The sequence below is a fragment of the Salvelinus namaycush genome, chromosome 23, assembly GCF_016432855.1.
Source record: "Salvelinus namaycush isolate Seneca chromosome 23, SaNama_1.0, whole genome shotgun sequence".
Lineage (NCBI taxonomy): Eukaryota > Metazoa > Chordata > Actinopteri > Salmoniformes > Salmonidae > Salvelinus > Salvelinus namaycush.
This window is the reverse complement of record NC_052329.1, coordinates 23,726,380-23,747,554: the sequence shown is the minus strand read 5'-3', so window position 1 is coordinate 23,747,554 and position 21,175 is coordinate 23,726,380. Positions and strand designations below refer to the sequence as shown.

General features: G+C 43.4%; 1 protein-coding gene across 1 annotated transcript in view; it reads left to right on the top strand.

The window, feature by feature from the left end:
* The first annotated feature begins 4,063 nt into the window (after positions 1-4,063).
* Positions 4,064-21,175, top strand: part of flot2b (flotillin 2b) — a 35,837-nt gene continuing 18,725 nt past the window's right edge. The window contains exons 1-4 of the mRNA XM_038961281.1: positions 4,064-4,270; positions 9,910-9,991; positions 13,082-13,172; positions 16,587-16,710. Of these exons, the coding sequence (XP_038817209.1) occupies positions 4,222-4,270; positions 9,910-9,991; positions 13,082-13,172; positions 16,587-16,710 (346 nt within the window). The 5' untranslated portion in view covers positions 4,064-4,221. The remainder of the gene's footprint in view (positions 4,271-9,909; positions 9,992-13,081; positions 13,173-16,586; positions 16,711-21,175) is intronic.

The window sequence follows — 21,175 nt, the reverse complement described above, 5'->3', positions numbered from 1 at the left end:
TGTTTTACTGCTTGGATATTAAACCGGCTAGGTAACATAGCAGTTGGCGTAACCAAAAAACAGATAAAACAAATCCATTACCTGGTTGCTGTTTTTTTGTCTGCCTGCTTTTCCCACACGGGTCTTCCATGTTTTTTGCAGAGGTACTGGGTAATTTATCTCTCACCGGGTTCCTATTCCTCCAAGCAGGTCACGACATAAGCTCTCCCAGGGCGTCGGACCCCTGCTCCGTTGCCTTGTTGGCTTGGCTGAGCTTATGGATTCACTTTGTGAGAGGTGATGGTGGCATCCCCCTGGGGATCCGCATACCTTGTGTATGCACTGCCTGGGTTTGAGCCACGCGGAGAGGGTGGTAGAGCGCCCTACCGGATGCCTGTTCTGTGTGGTGTTCTCAGAACGCCTGCGCCTGGCGCGATTGAAGGCTATGCGCAAGTGGGTTGGCCAGGCTCTGGCTCAGGCTGGGGACGAGCTCCCTCCCTCAGGAGTGGTGCGCCCGCGAGCTATTAGTCCCTCTACTGGCCCCAGTACCCCTCCCAGGAAGCTTGGCCGGAGCCACCGCCGGCAGAGCCCATCTGCTGCTAGTCCTGGACGGGGACAGGAGTCGGACAGCTGGGACCACCTTGAACGGAGGGCACATGCCCTGCGTCAGGAGGTTGATAGCTTTGATGGCGACGACAGCTGTTCCCTGTTGGCCAGTGATAGGCAGTTCCTGGGGGACGATGCTGGCACTGTTCACCACCGTGAGCGGGGCTACCAGACTGACATGCCATCAGAAGCCGGCAGCAGGGCTTCATCGCCCCCAGTTCCCCTGGGTGTTGTCCATAATGCTTGAAAGGGCTACCAACTCCAATTCCACGGTGGCTGACCCCCTGAAGAAAACCCTGCGGCTGGAAATCTCCTAACTCCTGGACAATGGTGTCATCCGCAGGATCGAAACATCAGAACGGCTAGGTGGGTTCTACTTATTTTGTGGTTCCAAAAAGAGACAGAGGGTTTCGATGGTTCTGGACCTCCGCAACCTCAATGAGTACTTGAAGGTACTGAGGTTCCACATACTGTCCCCAGCCCACATTTTACAGGCCGTGTCCAGGGACCCTGTGGTTTGTGACGCTGGACCTGAGGGATGTGTACTTCCATGTTCCTGTTCACCCAGCTCATTGGCAGTACCTCCGATTCACTTTCGAAGCGACGGCTTACGAATTCATGGTTCTTCCCTTCGGCCTCTCCTTGGCACCCCGCACTTTCACAAAGTGCATGGACACTGTCCTGGCACCTCTCACGTCCTGAGGATTGTTGATCCTCAATTACCTGGACGATTGGCTGATTTGTGCCCCGACAGACAGACAGAAACATGCTCCTGACCCACATCGGCGGGCTGAGCATTATTGTAAACAACAAGAAGAGTTGTCTGATGCCCACCCAGAGGGTGGCCTTCATTGGCATGGAACTGGAATCAGTCCTCATGAGAGCACGCCTGCCCACCAGAAGGGTTCAGGCGATCTTATCTTGCCTTGACCACCTTCGGCAGGGGTGGGTGGTATCTGCCCTGACAATGCATGTTGGGCTTGCTGACCACGGCCTCGTTGCTGATTCCCCTGGGCCTGCTCCATCTCCGGCCTCTTCAACAGTGGTTCAACTCCCACCGGCTGCACCCAAAGCGCCACCGTCACCGCCAGCTGTGGGTGATCGCACAGTGCCTCAGGGCATTGTTGAGGTGGCGCTGTCGCTCCTTTCTCTCAGGGGATGGAGGAGATGCTGAGGATGTGCCGCCGGGAGCTGGTCAGCACAGACGCCTTCCAGATCGGCTGGGGGGATGTGACCAAGGGCAGGTTGGCCAGAGGCTGTTTGCTACCTCCTTGGAGCGGCAGGCACATCAATACATTAGAGCTCCGAGCTGTACTGCTATCCCTGCGGTCATTCCTTCCACATCCGAAGGGAAGATATGTCCTGGTGAGAACGGTAGTGGGTTACATCAACCATCAGGGTGGACTGAGGTCCCACCACCTCCATCTTATGGCACAGGAGCTTCTTCTCTGGGCTCAGGGACGTCTAGAGTCTCTACGCGCAGCGCACGTACCTGGCATCCTGAATGTGGCAGCGAATATGCTCTTGAGGGAGGGACCACCACCTTGGGACTGGAGCCTACATCCCCAGGGGGTGCAGCACCTGTAGGCCAAGTTTGGGAGGGCGCAGGTGGACCTGTTTGCAATGCACACTGGACATCTGGGCTTGGATGCTCTGGCTCACCATTGGCCAGGGCTGGAGCTTTACACATTCCTCCCTTTTCCCCTGATCCAGGCTGTGCTGGACAGGACCAGGATGCTGGTATCCCCATACTGGCCCAGACGACCCTGGTTCAGCCTTCTCCTGTCCCTGTTGTCTGGGACACCTTGGCAACTGCACCTGAGACCCGCCCTGCTGTCTCAGACCGGGGTAACTCTGTGGCATCCGAGACCACACCGCCTCAGTCTGTGGGCTTGGCCGCTGAACGGCACCAATGGTCCATGTTAGGACTACAGGAGGGCATAATGAACACCATGCAGAGCGCAAAGGTACTGGCTACAGTTGCACTGGCGGTTGTTCGGCTCTTGGTGCACTGGTATTGAGGTTGTGCACGAGTCATGCGGGGTGCAGTATGTCCTTCAATACCTGCAGTCTCGCTTGGATGAGGGCTTGGCAGCCTCTACACCGAGAAGGTATTTGGCGGCTATATCGGCCTGCCATGTGGGGTGGATGGACAGGCCAGTGGGGCATCATCCCTTGGTCTCCAGGTTTATGAAGGGGGTTTGTCGCCTAGGACCCGCTCAATGACAAGCTGGGATCTGGATGTGGTCTTGGCAGCTTGGGCAAAGCCGCCTTTCGAACCGCTGGAGTCTGCCTCCCTGAAACACCTCTCTATGAAGGTGGCTTTTTTGGTATAATTTACTTCCATGAAGAGGGTGGGTGAGCTCCATGCTCTTTTGGTAAGTTCTGAGTGCTACCGGATGGACCCTGGTGGGAGGAGTATATCTCTCCGTCCCAACCGTTCATTCCTCCCGATGGTTCTGTCAGACAGGCATGTGAACATCTCTTTTATCCTGTCTGTTTACAACCCCCGGCAGTGGCGGGGGAGTCTGGGACTCCCTCCGACATGCTGTGCCCTGTGCGGGCACTGGCTGCCTATGAGGAGCGGACACGGTCAGTGAGAACAACAGACCAGCTCTTTGTCTGCTATGGTAAGAGAGTCCTGGGGGATGGGCCATCAAAGCAAAGGCTCTCTCGCTGGATCGTGGAAACGATTATGACAGCATACCGCTTGGCTGGCAGGCCAGTGCTGGGATCTGTGGTGGCACATTCAACACGAGGTGTGGCTGCTTCCTGGGCTCTACTGAGAGGAGTGCCCCTCACTGATAAATGTGGAACCTCCCTCTGCGGTTGGTTCAGCGGTCCTGGACGTTGCCTCCCTTTCCGGGGACTGTGCCGAGACCCCCCCTTCCACATGGAAGGTTACATATGTAACCACGGTTATGTGAGCTATATGGATCACTCCAATCCTCTACGGTACTAGAGGCGCTTCAAAAATGATGTAGAGAACGTGTGTCGCGGCCATTGGGTCTATATATAGGGGCAGACCCCATCCATGACACAGGTGTACACGGGAGTAAATCTGTAAATCCTCACCTCGGATGTATCCCTCCAGCGCAGATTGATACCAATATATTTGACTGATCCATATAGCTCATATAACCGTGATTACATACGTAACCTTCATTTCACGCATGGCTTTTCTTACGATCCTAATAATTTACGTATGGATTTTGTTACAATCCTAACGATATGTATGTTCAACCTTTTGGCAAGTATCTGGCTCCATATGTGTGCATCGTTGATACAGACAGGCAGGGAGAAACGTTAGTCAGATAGACAGTAGATGCTCGCTACTACCATTGGTTATTACCGAAGACAGTACAGTTTAGAAAATGCTACTACCTAGCGGCTACGAGTACACACTGCATGGGAAGGGAGGGAGCCCCTGAAGTGGGCAGGGCAAACGTTAGCTGCTAGCTAGGCTACGTCACAGTCTTGACTTGAGGCGAGGGCTTGCAGGAGATTGAATAGGAAGGTGGCAGAGACGCTGTGAATATTTACTTTTTTTAAAAATCGATTTAACCACACGACCAAAGTATATTACAATACAGAAGGGTTTCACGCATATTTGTGAGGATATATCGCCGGAACAAGATGGGTAGCTGCCTTACAGTTGGACCAAATGAAGCCGTGGTTGTTTCTGGTAGGTGTCCTCCCTGCATGCTAGCTAGCCAACTAAATGCGTAATTGTTATTAATGTATGATTATTTTGTTAACCTGTTCGTTTACCAAGTGTTTTCCGTTCATGTATAGCTAACTTTAGCTAGTTAATGAAACGGTAATTGCGTTGCTTTTGCTCGATGGATAAACATAAATCATGTCGCTTCACTAACGTTAGCTAGTTGTTACTAGCCCTTGATAATGTCTCTAAGTTATATTACATTACACATGAAGATACATTGGACGAAGGCGTCTTCTGTGGGGGAGTTTTATCTGTAGGGACAAGTTTTATTGTCTGGGTAGTTTTGTTTGGAGCACCGCTGTCTGAACATTAACACACATTGCTTGCAGTATGATTTGTGAAGCATAAGGACCTTATCTTTCATATCAGAGAAACCATCCTCAAAAAAACAAAATGTTACATTGATACACACCTTTTTATAGGGTTAGTCTTCCCACACAGCTATATTTCCGTGTTTACTGTTTACTGAAGACAGAGGGACCACCTGTACTAATTAGCTATCTAGCATGCGCCGAACACCTGTGTGTAACCGAAGAAGGCCACCATAAACGTGTTGCCGGCTGCAACATACAACTGTAATAAAGTCTGCAACTGTAATAAAGCCAGTTAAAACAGTATACGTTAATTGTGTATTATGTTTCTAGAACCGTATCACAATTGAGAATCGATAGATGGAGTGTTTGGCTGCCAGGGCCAGTCTACCTCTGAAAATAACATACTCAGCAAAAATAATAACGTCTCACTGTCAACTGCGTTTATTTTCCAGCAAACTTAAAATGTGTAAATATTTGTATGAACATGACAAGATTCAACAACTGAGACATAAACTGAACAAGTTCCACAGACATGTGACGAACAGAAATGGAAAAATGTGTCCCTGAACAAAAGTAAGTCAGTATCTGGTGTGGCCAACAGCTGCATTAATTACTGCAGTGCATCTCCTCCTCATGGCCTGCACCAGATTTGCCAGTTCTTGCTGTGAGATGTTACCCCACTCTTCCACCAAGGCACCTGCAAGTTCCCGGACATTTCTGGTGGGAATGGCCCTAGCCCTCACCCTCCGATCCAACAGGTCCCAGACGTGCTCAATGGGATTGAGATCCGGGCTCTTTGCTGGCCATGGCAGAACACTGACATTCCTTGTCTTGCAGGAAATCACGCACAGAACGAGCAGTATGGCTGGTGGCATTGTCATGCTGGAGGGTCATGTCAGGATGAGCCTACAGGAAAGGTACCACATGAGGGAGGATGTTTTCCTTGTAACATATAGTGTTGAGATTGCCTACCATGACAGACCCTCCATCTCCAAATCGATCTCACTCCAGAGTACAGGCTTCAGTGTAATGCTCATTCCTTTGACGATAAACGCAAATCCGACCATCACCCCTGGTGAGACACAACCGGGACTCGTCAGTGAAGAGCACTTATTGCCAGTCCTGTCTGGTCCAGCGACGGTGTGTTTATGCCCATAGGCGACATTGTTGCCGGTGATGTCTGGTGAGGACCTGCCTTACAACAGGCCTACAAGCTCTGTCCAGCCTCTCTCAGCCTATTGCGGACAGTCTGAGCACTAATGGAGGGATTGTGCATTCCTGGTGTAACTCGGGCAGTTGTTGTTGCCATCCTGTACCTGTCCCGCATGTGTGATTTTCGGATGTACCGATCCTGTGCAGGTGGTGTTACACGTGGTCTGCCACTGCAATGACAATCAGCTGTCTGTCCTGTCTCCCTGTAGCGCTGTCTTAGTCGTCTCACAGTACGGACATTGCAATTTATTGCCCTGGCCACATCTGCAGTCCTCATACCTCCTTGCAGCATGCCTAAGGCATGTTCACGCAGATGAGCAGGGACCCTGGGCATCTTTCTTTTGGTGTTTTTCAGAGTCAGTAGAAATTCCTCTTTTAGTGTCCTAAGTTTTCAGAACTGTGACCTTAATTGCCTACCGTCTGTAAGCTGTTAGTGTCTTAACGACCATTCCACAGGTGCATGTTCATTAATTGTTTATGGTTCATTGAACAAGCATGGGAAACAGTGTTTGTTGAACCCCTTACAATGAAGATCTGTGAAGTTATTTGGATTTTTGTGAATTATCTTTGAAAGACAGGATCCTGAAAAAGGGATGTTTCTTTTTTTGCAGAGTTTATAAGGCCCTTGGACCTTAAGAAGTAACAGTAAAGTTAGGCTCCTTAAGAGTACATCTTGGGCTATGTTGTTACCAGCTGGTTAACCAACCTGGTGTCAGAGCATTTCGTATTGTTCTGTACGTAAATATGAGATACCATTTAGTATGATATGTTTCGTATGGTAAAGTGGAGACTCCTCATGGGAGGAAGGGGAGGACCATCCTCAGTGAATTTCATAAAAACAAAAATATTGAAACATTTAAAGTTGTCCTTTTTTAGATAAAACTTTTGCAAATAATTGATTAAAACACACTGTTTTGCAATGAAGGTCTAAAGTAGCCTCAGCAGCACTCTCTAGGGTCACACCAAGCTGTAGCTGGAGGACAGCTAGCCTCTGTCCTCTGGGCGCATTGACTTCAATAAAAAATCCAGCAGGCTCTTGGTTCTCACCCCCTTCCATAGACTCACACAGTAATTATGACAACTTCTGGAGGACGTCCTCCAGAAGTTATCAGAGCTCTTGCAGCATGAACTGACATGTTGTCCACCCAATCAAAGGATCTGAGAATTAATCTAGTACTGAAAGTATAAACTAAAGCTAGCTAGCACAGCATAAAATGTGGTGAGTAGTTGACTCGGAGAGAAAGACAATTGTTAAACAGTTTTGAACATGTATTTCTTCCAAAATTTAAGGAGACGCAAGAGCGCTAGCTATATTTGGTTGATTTTTTTTTAAATGTTCATTTAGCTAGCTGAATGCCATCAGCTAGTTTAGCCTATTCAAACACCTGGCTCAAACAGAGAGGGATGTTATGTTAGCTAGCTGGCTATGGCTATCCAAAATTGGAACTCTTAACAAGTCAAGGTAAGCTTTTGGTTTAATAAATGTATTGCCCCCGGGGCCTGCCGTTGTAACTGTTAAACTGCGTTCTGACTGTACACTACTGCATGATTGTAGCGGGTTTACTAACCCATTAGTTCCAGTAGCTATGTTGACTGTGAGGTGACAATGATATAGGCTCTGCGTAGTGGTTAGCAGTCATGATATGGTTTGGCTTGAAAGGTTTTTTCGCCCGGTCACAGACAGCTTATCTGTGGTGCACTTAAGTCCACAAGCGAAGGGAAAAGGTGAGAGGAGGAGAGCGAGTATATGGTTGCGAGATGGAATGATATATATAAAGGAGCAAAGTGATCATGCTCTTTTTATATGGCTGCTATGAAAGTGAACTGTGTTTGCGTGTGATCAGGGGTGTATTCATTCCAATTCTGTTGAAAAATGCTTCTTAAACGAAAGCAAAAGGAATGGGGATAAACATACTTGAATTTGTCCAATGAACTAAGTTGCCAATTTTGGACTAGTGATTACACCGTAGATCAGCTAGATGCAGGCAAGAATGTGCAAGGAGGTATTGAATGTGTCACTGTCTGTCACCTTGATTACTCAATTCTCTCGACCTGTGCACCTAGATTGTAGGTTGTAGCAACCTCATGGTGGGTACAGGGGAAATTTTAGTATCATGCAGTAGCCTAAACCTATCAATGTTACATTGAGCTGGGTGAATGGAATACGAATGAGTCATCCAATATGCTGTAATAGAAATGTCCATGCTCATAAAAAAATAAATAATAATCATCCTCATCTTAAGCGGCACCGACCGCCACTGGTATGGTATGTATTAATTTGTGGATGTCCATCACCCAATTCATGATATGTTACGAATTACAATTTGTATTATATGTTACGAATTTGCAAAATATATTGTTATACAATACATTATGATTTTGAAAAACGTACAATATGTTAATAATTCTAGCTAGGTGGCTAACTTTAGCTCGGCTATGGGTTAGCTCGGCTAGCTCGGCTGAGCAGCTAACCGATCGCTGCAGCTGTACATAGTCCATCTGTAAACAGCCCACTCAATTTACCTACCTCATCCCCTTACTGTTTTTATTTATTTACTTTTCTGCTCTTTTGCACACCAGTATCTCTACTTGCACATGATCATCTGATGATTTATCACTCCAGTGTTAATCTGCTAAATTGTAATTATTCGCTCCTATGGCCTATTTATTGCCTACCTCCTCATGCCTTTTGCACACAATGTATATAGACTTTTAGACTTTTCCTACTGTGTTATTGACTTGTTTATTGTTTACTCCATGTGTAACTCTGTGTTGTCTGTTCACACTGCTATGCTTTATCTTGGCCAGGTCGCAGTTGTAAATGAGAACTTGTTCTCAACTAGCCTACCTGGTTAAATAAAGGTGAAAAAAATAAATAAATAAAAGGGTTAAGATTAGTAGTTAGGTTAAAGGGTCAGGGTTAACTAAAAGGGTTAATGTTAGGGTTAGCTAACATGCTAAGAGGTTGCAAAGTAGCTAAATGTATTAAGTAGTTAAAGTTGCTAATTAGCTAACATGCTCATGTTGTCAGTGATGAGATTTGAACTCGCAACAATAAATCGCAAACAATTCACACAATGAAGTTATGAAACAATGAATGTGCACAAGTTGGCTGGAGAGTGCGCATTCTGGAGAGAAGTGCGTTGTGCATTGTCAATCTGACGTCTGCATTGGCCATGCAGCATTTACGGTGATATGGCCTCAGCATAAGTCAGGGTATTCATACTTCTTGCACTTCACATAGCAGTGCAGAGCTGTTGTCAAGTAAGTGAATGTGTGTTTATACAAGATCTACCGCCCCCACCTACCAATAACCAATCATGTCAATGTGGAGCTATACAGAGCCCTCCGCATTGTTACAACATTTGGGAGGAGCATTGCAATACTGTACAGAGCTCGAGTTGGACTCTGCATTCCTCTGGAGAATCCGCAATTGTGTCAGACCCTCGATATGGAGCCTCCGCCCACATTTTCGGATCAAGCGTAAATTGGCTTTTAGTCTAGGCCCCCGCAATGGATTAGTTCACTGAGATCGGCACACAAATATGTGTTTTAGTCAAGCAGTAACACACAATCTCGGTCGAACAAACAGCCTAACGACCAAACACTCGACCAGTCGACTAATTGGGGTCAGCCCTAAGCTAAATGATACCGACACTTGTATATTTTGATTGGTTTTGTTACTACATCCTTAGCTATATACACTGTAATAGGATCCTCACTTAGCTTCCAAGGCCAAGGGAAAAAACGAATACATTCTAAAAGCTTTAACAAGAGCAAGGTATTGCGTATTTCTGAGCTTGCAGGGAAATTATACACAAGGCTAGGTAATCATGTAGGCTACCCTTATAGAAGTTTATGAGTAGCCTATACCTAAACATTTTACCTTTGGCCCTGTAGTAACATAGCTAGTGCAGGGCAGCGAGACAAAGGACTTGTTGTGCTAACAACCTAAGAAGGTCTCGGACAAGTGTGTCAACTGAGTATCAATAATGAATGCTGATGAATGATGAATTCTTTCCCCAATGGAAATCTTGTGCCACTGACTCACGCCTTGTCTGTTTCATTTTTCAGGTGCCTGTTGTGGCTCAGATGAGAAGACCTACATGGTGGGGGGCTGGGCCTGGGCCTGGTGGCTCATCACTGACATTCAAAGGTGAGACCATTGATGATGGCATAGACTGATAGATGAAGACAATTCTATCAGCAGTTATGGGTTGTTTTGCTAATGGTCTGGAGGAGGCTTGTTTTATTTCTTCAATGGCTAAATAATCCTACACGTTTCCATACAAATACTAAACTGGATAAAAGGGCTTCCTGAGGTTTAGAAACCCACTATTATTTATGAACACGGCTCCAACAGGTTATCCAACATTTTAGATTTCCACAATGATAGCCTATAATTCACTAATCACACCCATCTGCGGCCTGACAATCAGCCAGGAGGCGTGCGTGAAAGACTATTTTATTCTGTGCCACACTTTACTTACTGACCTACATTGTGTTAATGAGTTCTGGATGTTTCAAATGGAAACACTGCAAAGGACACTTAGCCTCACCTTCTTAAACTACAGTACACATTAGAGGTCGACCGATTATGATTTTTCAACGCCGATACCGATTTATTGGAGGACAAAAAAAGCCGATACAGATTAATCTGGCGATTTAAAAAAAAAAAAAAAAAAAAAAAAAAAAAGAGAGAAAATATATATATATATCTCTCATACACACACACATTTTTGTAATAATGACAATTGCAACAATACTGAATAAACAATGAACACTTTTATTTCAACTTAATATAATACATAAATAAAATCAATTTAGTCTCAAATAACATGAGAACATATGTTAAAACGAACCACCAGCTTTCATGGGTCTTCAATATTCCCAGTTAAGAAGTTTTGGGTTGTAGTGCAGAAAGCAGAGCTTGTCTGCATGGTCCCCTGTCAGTCTGCTCCTCCGCGAAACACAGACCTTATTTGAAGTAGATCAAGACATTCTCTATGGAAGACATGAACGGTAAAATAACGAAGGAACCCCTTTCAAGTTCAGCCGCAAGTTATTACAGGAATTATAACGCGTCGACTATTTCTCTCTAAACCATATACCTTTGGCTAATCCGGAAACTATCACCTCGAAAACAAAACGTTTATTCCGTTCTGTATTTTATCTAACGGGTAGCATCCATGAGTCTAAATATTCCTGTTACATTGCACAACCTTCAATGTTATGTCATAATTACGTAAAATTCGGGCAAATTAGTTCGCAAAGAGCCAGGCGGCCCAAACTGTTGCATATACCCTGACTCTGCGTGCAATGAACGCAAGAGAAATGACACATTGGTTCACCTGGTTAATATTGCCTGCTAACCTGGATTTTTTTTAGCTAAATATGCAGGTTTAAAAATATATACTTGTGTATTGATTTTAAGAAAGGCATTGATGTTTATGGTTAAGTACACATTGGAGCAATGACAGTCATTGATTGATTGTTTTTTATAAGATAAGTTTAATGCTAGCTAGCAATTTACCTTAGCTTACTGCATTCGCGTAACAGGCCGGCTCCTCTTGGAGTGCAATGTAATCAGGTGTTAGAGCATTGGACTAGTTAACTGTAAGGTTGCAAGATTGGATCCCCCGAGCTGACAAGGTTAAAAATCTGTCGTTCTGCCCCTGAACGATGCAGAACGTTCCTAGGCCGTCATTGAAAATAAGAATGTGTTCTTAACTGACTTGCCTAGTTAAAGGTGTAAAAAAAAAAAAATTGGCAAATCGGCCCCCGAAAATACCGATTTCCGATTGTTATGAAAACTTGAAATCGGCCCTGATCGACCTCTAGTGCACATTCACTCTTCTGCCTTCTTTCCCGTGTGTCACTTGGCACAATTCTTACCCTTTTTCACTGTAGGTTAGCTGCTGTCCTCTGTTTATTAACTTCTTACGTCTGAAATCCCGAAAACGGGATCGATATGACAACAGCCAGTGAAAGTGCAGGGCGCCAAATTCAAACAGAAATCTCATAATTAAAATTCCTCAAACATACAAGTATTTTACACCATTTTAAAGATAAACTTGTTGTTAATCCCACCACAGTGTTCGATTTCAAAAAGGCTTTACGACGAAAGCACACAACGATTATGTTCTAGTCATACATCAAACGATGTATAGAATCAATCTTTAGGATGTTAACATAAATCTTCAATAATGTTTCAACCAGAGAATTCCTTTGTCTTTAGAAATGTAATGGAACGCAGCTAACTCTCACGGGCGCACGCGAGACTGAGCTCATGGCACTCTGCCAGATCTCTGGTTGAAACAGCTCTCATTCTCTCCCCCTTCACAGTAGAAGCCTCAAACAAGGTTCTAAAGACTGTTGACATCTAGTGTAAGCCTTAGGAAGTGCAATCGGACCAAATTTACACTATCTTGGATAGGCAAAGAGTTGAAAAACGACAAACCTCAGATTTCCCACTTCCTGGTTGGATTTTCTTCTCAGGTTTTTGCCTGCCATATGAGTTCTGTTATACTCAGACATCATTCAAACCGCTTTAGAAGCTTCAGAGTGTTTTCTATCCAAATCTACTAATAATATGCATATCTTAGCTTCTGGGCCTGAGTAGCAGGCAGTTTACTCTGGGCACCTTATTCATCCAAGCTACTCAATACTGCCCCCCAGCCATAAGAAGTTAACTGACTGTAAGGCATTATCCCCTGGGTTTACATGAAAGCATGCAATGTTTAGGTTCTCTTCAGGTTACATTTGTCAGGTTTGCTCAATAGCCAGTAACTAGTCTCTAGTCGTTTTGGCCGTGTGTCAAGGAAGTGTGTGGCAATAGAGGTAATAAATCTCCAGAAACAATAAACGTTCCACTATAGAAATATTCCATGGCTGAAATGTCGCCGTTGTGAAACTACTCATGTGACTTCCCAATAATATTTATTCAATGATGAGATAAGATATTTCAGCTGAGCCTCAATTATCCCATTACTTCTGCTACAGATGTTTTGTCAGTGACAACATTGTCCCATAATACTGATACAGAGCTTTTTTTCTCCTCTGCCTGTTAACTTCAGGATTGGTGGGTCCTTGCATCCATAGCTCTATGAATTTGAGTGGTTGCATTTCTACAGCCCCATCGCATACCTTTTTACCCAAACAGTGGGAAGAGAACGTGTTATTCTTTGAACTGCAGATTACCCCTTTAAGGTCTGCATTACTTAAAATACTGTTTTTCCTCAAACAGGATTACACTGGAGATTATGACACTCCAACCTAAGTGTGAGGATGTTGAGACTGCTGAAGGGGTCGCCATCACTGTCACTGGGGTGGCACAGGTAAATAATACAATGCTGGAAAGAGACCAGTTACCACCATGACATGCCTCCGTCGTTTGTCTCACAAAATGCGTTGTCAGTGAAAACAGTGACAACGTATAATTTTGTCAATTGTATCGAATTGACAACATTGAATTGGAAAATACCGTTGAAGTCGGATGTTTACATACACTTAGGTTGGAGTCATTGAAACTCGTTTTTCAACCACCCCACAAATTTCTTGTTAACAAACTATAGTTTTGGCAAGTCGGTTAGGACATCTACTTTGTGCATGACACAAGTAATTTTTCCAACAATTGTTTACAGACAGATTATTTCACTTATAATTCACTGTATCAAATTCCAGTGGGTCAGAAGTTTACATACACTAAGTTGACTGTGCCTTTAAACAGCTTGGAAAATTCCAGAAAATGATGTCATGGCTTTAGAAGCTTCTGACAGGCTAATTGACATAATTTGAGTCAATTGGAGGTGTACCTTTGGATGTATTTCAAGGTCAAACTCGGTGCCTCTTTGCTTGACATCATGGGAAAATCTAAAGAAATCAGCCAAGACCTCAGAAAAAAAATTGTAGACCTCCACAAGTCTGGTTCATCCTTGGGAACAATTTCCAAACACCTGAAGGTACCACGTTCATCTGTACAAACAATAGTACGCAAGTATAAACACTATGGGACCACACAGCCGTCATACCGCTCAGGATGGAGACGTATTCTGTCTCCTAGAGATGAACGTGCTTTGGTGCGAAAAGTGCAAATCAATCCCAGAACAACAGCAAAGGACCTTGTGAAGATGCTGGAGGAAATGGGTACAAAAGTATCCACAGTAAAACGAGTACTATATCGACATAACTTGAAAGGCCGCTCAGCAAGGAAGAAGCCACTGCTCCAAAACCGCCATAAAAAAGCGAGACTACGGTTTGCAACTGCACATGGGGACAAAGATCGTACTTTTTGGAGAAATGTTCTCTGGTCTGATGAAACAAAAATAGAGCTGTTTGGCCATAACGACCATCGTTATGTTTAGAGGAAAAAGGCGGAGGCTTGCAAGCCGAAGAACACCATCCCAACCGTGAAGCACGGGGGTGGCAGCATCATGTTGTAGGGGTGCTTTGCTGCAGGAGGGACTGGTGCACTTCACAAAATAAATGGCGTCATGAGGGAGGGAAAGTATGTGGATATATTGAAGCAACATCTCAAGACATCATTCAGGAAGTTAAAGCTTGGTCGCAAATGGGTCTTCCAAATGGACAATGACCCCAAGCATACTTCCAAAGTTGTGACAAAATGGCTTAAGGACAACAAAGTCAAGGTATTGGAGTGGCCATCACAAAGCCCTGACCTCAATCCTATAGAAAAAGTGTGTGCGAGCAAGGAGGCCTACAAACCTGACTCAGTTACACCATCTCTGTCAGGAGGAATGGGCCAAAATTCACCCAACTTATTGTGGGAAGCTTGTGGAAGGCTACCCGTAACGTTTGACCCAAGTTAAACAATTTAAAGGCAATGCTACCAAATACTAATTGAGTGTGTGTAAACTTCTGACCCACGGGGAATGTGATGAAAGAAATAAAAGCTGAAATAAATCATTCTCTCTACTATTATTCTGACATTTCACATTCTTAAAATAAAGTTTTGATCCTAACTGACCTAAGACAAGACATTTTTACCAGGTTTAAATTTCAGGAATTGTGAAAAAACGAGTTTAAATGTGTTAGGCTAAGGTGTATGTAAACTTACGACTTCAACTGTTTGTCTTATTAAATCAATAACAGTTAAAGTTATAAATATCTCATTGTGGCATACCAGTTTACAACTGCTGCAGTAGCTACTCCATGTACTGTAAGCTCTTTTCATGTAAACCAAGGACTAAATCCTTGTGTAAACTAACTTATAGCCATAGATCAAGTTAAAACCTGTTTGGGCTGCAGCCCGACACCGGTACACTTATGACAACATCCAGCTCAAGTGCAGGGCGCGAAATTCAAAATATATATTTTTTAAATATTTAACTTTCACACATTAACAAGTCCAAGACACCAGATGAAAGGTGCACATCTTGTGAATCAAGCCAACATGTCCGATTTTTAAAATGTTTTACAGGGAAGACACTATGTAAATCTATTAGCTAACCACGTTAGCAAAAGACACCACTATTCTTACTCCATCAGTTTTTGACTCCATCAGTAGCTATCACAAATTCGGCCAAATAAAGATATAAATAGCCACTAACCAAGAAACAACCTCATCAGATGACAGTCTGATAACATATTTATTGTATAGCATATGTTTTGTTCGAAAAATTTGCATATTTCAGGTATAAATCATAGTTTACATTTCAGCTACAATCAGAAATTGCACCGAAAGCAGCCATAATATTTACAGACACCAACGTCAAATACCTAATTACTCATCATAAAACATTTCTGAAAAATACATAGTGTACAGTAAATGAAAGACAGGCATCTTGTGATGCCAGACAATATTTCCGATTTATTAAGTGTTTTACAGCGAAAACAAAATGTAGCGTTATATTAGCTTAGCTTAGCACAATAGAAACACTTGGGCGCCGGCGACTACGACAGATATATGAAATAACATCATAAATTGGGTCTTACTTTTGCTGATCTTTCATCAGAATGTTGAACAAGGTGTCCTTTGTCCAGATGAGTCGTTGTTTGGATTCAGAATGGCAACTTTCTCTCTCCATTTAGCAAGCGCGCCAGCCGGGTTGCACGGATCTCTCCATGTAAACAAACGGAAGAGAACGGAACACGGTAAAACTCCCGAAAAAATTTCAATAATCTGATGAAACTATATTGAAAAAACATACGTTACGATGATATGGTGACATGTATCAAATAAAATCAAAGCCGGAAATAATATTCGCCTATAACGTCAGCAAAACAAAAGGCAACCCCACTGTCCAAATTGCGTCCTTCAGAGTACCGGAAATTGGGTGCACGTCATTCCAAGAGGGTTTATTCCATCCCAGATCGAGATAATCACCTCCTTTCTTCTCTCACAGCCTTCTTGACACCCAGAGGAAGGTGTATGAAGTGTACGTAGACTCTTACGTTCATTGCCCATTTATAGGCAGGAAGAGGAAGAGAGCCTCGGTTTCAGACTTTGAACTTCCGGGTCAGGAAAAGTGCTGCAGAATGAGTTCTGTTTCACTCAGAGAAATAATTCAAACGGTTTTAGAAACTAGAGAGTGTTTTCTATCCAATAGTAATAATAATATGCATATTGTACGAGCAAGAATTGAGTACGACGCCGTTTGAAATGGACACATTTTATCAGGCTACTCAATTCTGCCCCTTGCAGCCATAACAGGTTAAAGCACAGTGATTCATATTTGCGCATGCAACCAGGCCACAGTCTGTCTTTCTAACCCTCTCCATCTTTTCTCCAGATCAAAGTGATGACAGATCATGATCTTTTGGCAATTGCTTGCGAGCAGTTTTTGGGCAAATCCGTCCCCGAAATCAAAGGAGTGGTTTTGCAAACCTTGGAGGGACATTTACGCTCAATTCTAGGTAAGGAGAATCTTTCCAAAGTGAAAATGATCTTTGTCTGTTATGGTCATCTGTTGATTTCAGCTTTGTTCTCTGTTAGCTGATGTAAATCAGTGGCTAAACCTCATAATACAATAGGTGGGTCTAATCCTGGATGTTGATTGGTTAAAACTGCATTCTAGCCTGTGTTTATTCCACAAGTGACCACCGGCTAAATGTATGACGTTGAAATGCCTATTTACTCTGTTCCATCTCACATCAGCCCAGCCAGGCAATTTATACATTTGATATCCACTATAAAAAGCATCTAGACATTATCTCCAATTTCTTTTAGACTAGCATATATTCTCAACAGTGGAGATTTGTATAAACCTTGCTGTCTGTCTCCGACATTTGCAACATTGTTTCAATATTGAAATTCGTTCTCCAGCTGTTCCATAGTAATGAAGGTGTTGGGACGAGAATAATGGGCAGGCAGCTTTTCTCAGCCAGTCGAAATCATGAATCAACTGCCATCATTTTTATTGATATACAGGTATACAAAGAAATGTCAATAGAAAACGGGGGGAAAAGTTTAGCTAGTTTGCTGTCTTTCCAGCTTCAGTTTAAAGTAATTGTGTTAGCTGTGGTGTTGGCTAGCTTCTTTGAACAGCAGTGTCCTGGCGAGAGAGCACATTTTGTATGCCAGGCGAAATCGAACATCATTAGCTCATTGTTATGGATGCATCCAAATAAATGTCACTAGAAAACAGCTTCGACAAACGCAAATGCAGCTACTTTGCTGTTATTCTGGCTGAACTGTTTGACGTGACTAAGTTAGCCGTAGTTGGCTAGCTAGCAAGCAAGGTATAAGAATGTTGCCAGCCAGTATGGCATTGGAACATTTAGAACGAACGACTGGGTTGCGTCTATAGATACAGAACAAAAGTACTTGACTGGGTCACGTCTCTGGCAACCAAACCGACAAACGACCAGCCGGCTTGGGTAGCAACCTTAGATATCTGTCGGGACTGTATCTTGTGGAAGGATGAAACACTGGCTTCTCAGGCATTATCACTTAAGCGTTCCACACACGTTAACTTCTCTAGGATAGGGGGCAGCATTTTCACATTTGGATGAAAAGCATACCCAAATTCAACTGCCAGCTACTCATCCCCAGAAGATAAGATATGCATATTATTAGTAGATTTGGATAGAAAACACTCTGAAGTTTATAAAACTGTTTGAATCATGTCTGTGAGTATAACAGAACTTATTTAGCGAAACCCTGCTAAATAAGGTAAAGGTAAAGAATCCTTAACTGGAATAGTGCCAAAAGCAAGTCTTATGGCTATAGGTTTTGAGGAGCTGGCTGCTAAAGAACTCCCAAAAGGTTCACCGATATGCGCCTCATACTCACTCAGATTGCTGCTAACAGTGATCCGCCAGAAAAAAATGGAAACTTCCTTCCATAGACATCAATTCTGCCTTTTTGCAGGGAACAGCGCCGTCAAGGGACACATCCGACCTCGCCTGAAGCTAAGCGCGAAGGAACACTGTGGAAATTTAAAAAGTGTGTGTATTGCTTGGCAGATGCATCGCTCTACTGCTACAACAAATTCAAGACAATGCTAAGTACAGGTGGAAAAATGTCACCAGTGGATCCAGCACTCTTCTATTGGCTTGATCAAGACTGCAATGTGACTGGAGTACTTGCCTGTCATGTTGATGACTTCATCTGGGGTGGCTCACAGACCTTTGCTACAACTGTGATTCCATACCTCAAAGCTGTTATCCAGGTCGGCCACAAAGGAGCAGCTGCTGACTGTCTGACTAAAAAGGGAGCATCCGGTCTTGTGCTCCTAAAGGCAATCAGTAATGGAAAGTGGCAGCTTGAGTAATACAATTAAAAACTTTGTCACACAACCCATTTGTAATGGGTAACTTAAATAATACTTGGTACATTTAATTTTGTTGTTGATGTTTTGTCTTTAAAGAAAATTGGGAGATTGTTAAGTTCATGTTTTAAGTATCCCTATATTTCTGTTATTACAGTGCTATCATTATTAGTGTGCCTGCGCAGGAGTCTCATTGTTGATGAACCTGGCCTGAGGGGAATGGAAACCATGTATTGTGCTAATACGGTTGAGTAAATGTTGTTAAACTGGAACCTTGTCATTTTGAGTTAGCGTCCCACATATCCCAGAGAATTTAACGTCCCACTTGGCCAAAAGCCAGTAAAAATGCAGAGCGCCAAATAAAAAAAAATAAAAAACTATAAAAATCAAACTTTCATTAAATCACACATGAAAGACACCAAATTAAAGCTACACTTGTGAATCCAGCCAACATGTCTGATTTCCGACTTAGCTCATGGCGTTCTGCCAGACCCCTGACTCAAACAGCTCTTATTCGCTCCCCCTTCACAGTAGAAGCCTGAAACAAGGTTCTAAAGACTGTTGACATCTAGTGGAAGCCGTAGGAAGTGCAATCGGACCAAATTTGACACTGTATATTGGATAGGCAAAGACTTGAAAACCTACAAACCTCAGATTTCCCACTTCCTGGTTGGAATTTTTTCTCTTTTTTTCCTGCCATATGAGGTCTGTTATACTCACAGACTTCATTCAAACAGTTTTAGAAGCTTCAGAGTGTTTTCTATCCAAATCTACTAATAATATGCATATCTTAGCTTCTGGACCTGAGTAGCAGGCAGTTTACTCTGGGCACCTTATTCACCCAAGCTACTCAATACTGCCCCCCAGCCATAAAAAGTTAACAATACTTTGTTTTTCCTTTGTGTTCATGTTCTCTGTGAGTGTCAGAATCTCCTAGCGCTTTGTGTTCGTCAGAATCTCATTTTTACATGCACTCTGACTTCTTTGTCTAAAATGTTTACACAATCGTGGCCTGAGGTAGTAAGTTCAAGGGTCACTGGTTGTTTAAACATCACTGCCGTGTCATTTTTTATGTCTAGTACAGCCTCTGCCTTCTTGAGGGAAGCTTTGCTTAATAGTAAGGGGATATCTGTAGTGACCACCTCTGTTTCAATATGACACTTAATCTGACCAATTGTTCCTGGTATCTTAACTGTCGGTAGAATGGACGATTCTCCCATCTCCAAATTTGAAAGCTCTGTTGCTTGGTGTGTCAATCATATTGTTTTCTTCTTTTATATTTAGTTCACTGACATAGCTATCAAGCCATTTTGCACCACACACTGTGCATGTACATGCAGTATCAATCACAGCAGATCCTATGGATTCAACTATAAAGATCTCAGTATCCGAAGCAGATTGGTTTGAAAACAGTGTAATGTTACACTGCTCTATCTCTGTTTACTTTTTCCTCTGTTAGTGTAACTTGTTAATTTTTATGACAGTCATTAACCCAATGGTAAGTGCTTTGACAAATAGCACATTTGGATCTCCTTCCATCTGTCCAGTGGATTTGTGCCGAGCAATGGCGCCCTCGTCAGGTTGTCTTGAGAACGTGACTTTTTGGCGCCTTTTCTCTGCTGACCAGTGTAATATGCTGCTTCACTCACTTGCATTCCGTCTGTTATTAGCGCCACAGACGTCTTTCCACCCAAAATTATTTTTAGTGCCGACTTCATTGACGCAAAAGTCAGCACAGTACAAGCAGTCAAAGCCAACTGTTTCTCCCTACCATCCAGACAGGCAGTATCTAGCAACTTGAAAACTAACACTCCATCTGGGAGAACCATCTCCCGGAGGGGGGAGGCCAAGATGGCGGCTTGAACAGACGCTTTTTTTTACCGAGCTCCGCACCAATGTTCAGAAAGATTGTGAAAAAACAAGTTTACAGTCATTACTATTACTGTTTTTATTTGTTCAAGATATAAGAACTTTCCTGTGACTGGAATAAGAATTTGATAATTTATTTCGGCATGTCCATGTGAAATCGTGACAAAAAAAGAAAGAAGCTAACTGTTCTATTGCTAATCAACAAGAGAGAAACGTGCTTATAGACAACTGCCATAACTACGCTTGCCCTATGGATACTATCATGCTTTCGAATGCTGTTGAAGATGACAAATTCCCCTCTTTACCTGTTACTCCGTGCAAAACTCCAACCTCCAAAAAAAACAGACTCTGACATCGTGGCTACCCACTCCTTACTCATCAACTCCAGGTCTGACGCCATTGAGAAAATGGTAGGCGCGAACACCGTGGTTATCGAAGGCTTGAAAATGACTGGAGTTTGCATGTGGTGAAAATGAGTGGCAAAAGTTGAAAAAAGTGTGGAAAAGAATAACAATGTATACCATACTGCCCTCCCAAGCAAAAAGGCAGTAACTGCTCATTTGGTCAAATGAGTTAATGTCATTTTTGTTACATTAAATGCATGCTTAATCATGTGGACAAGTATCCTGCCTCTCTTGTTTTGTGTTTTGGAGAAAATGGGGGTCGTATTAGCAGTAACTGCAAAAAGTTAATGTGAAACCAAGGTAAATGGCAGTAACTGAACTTACTGCCTTTTAGCT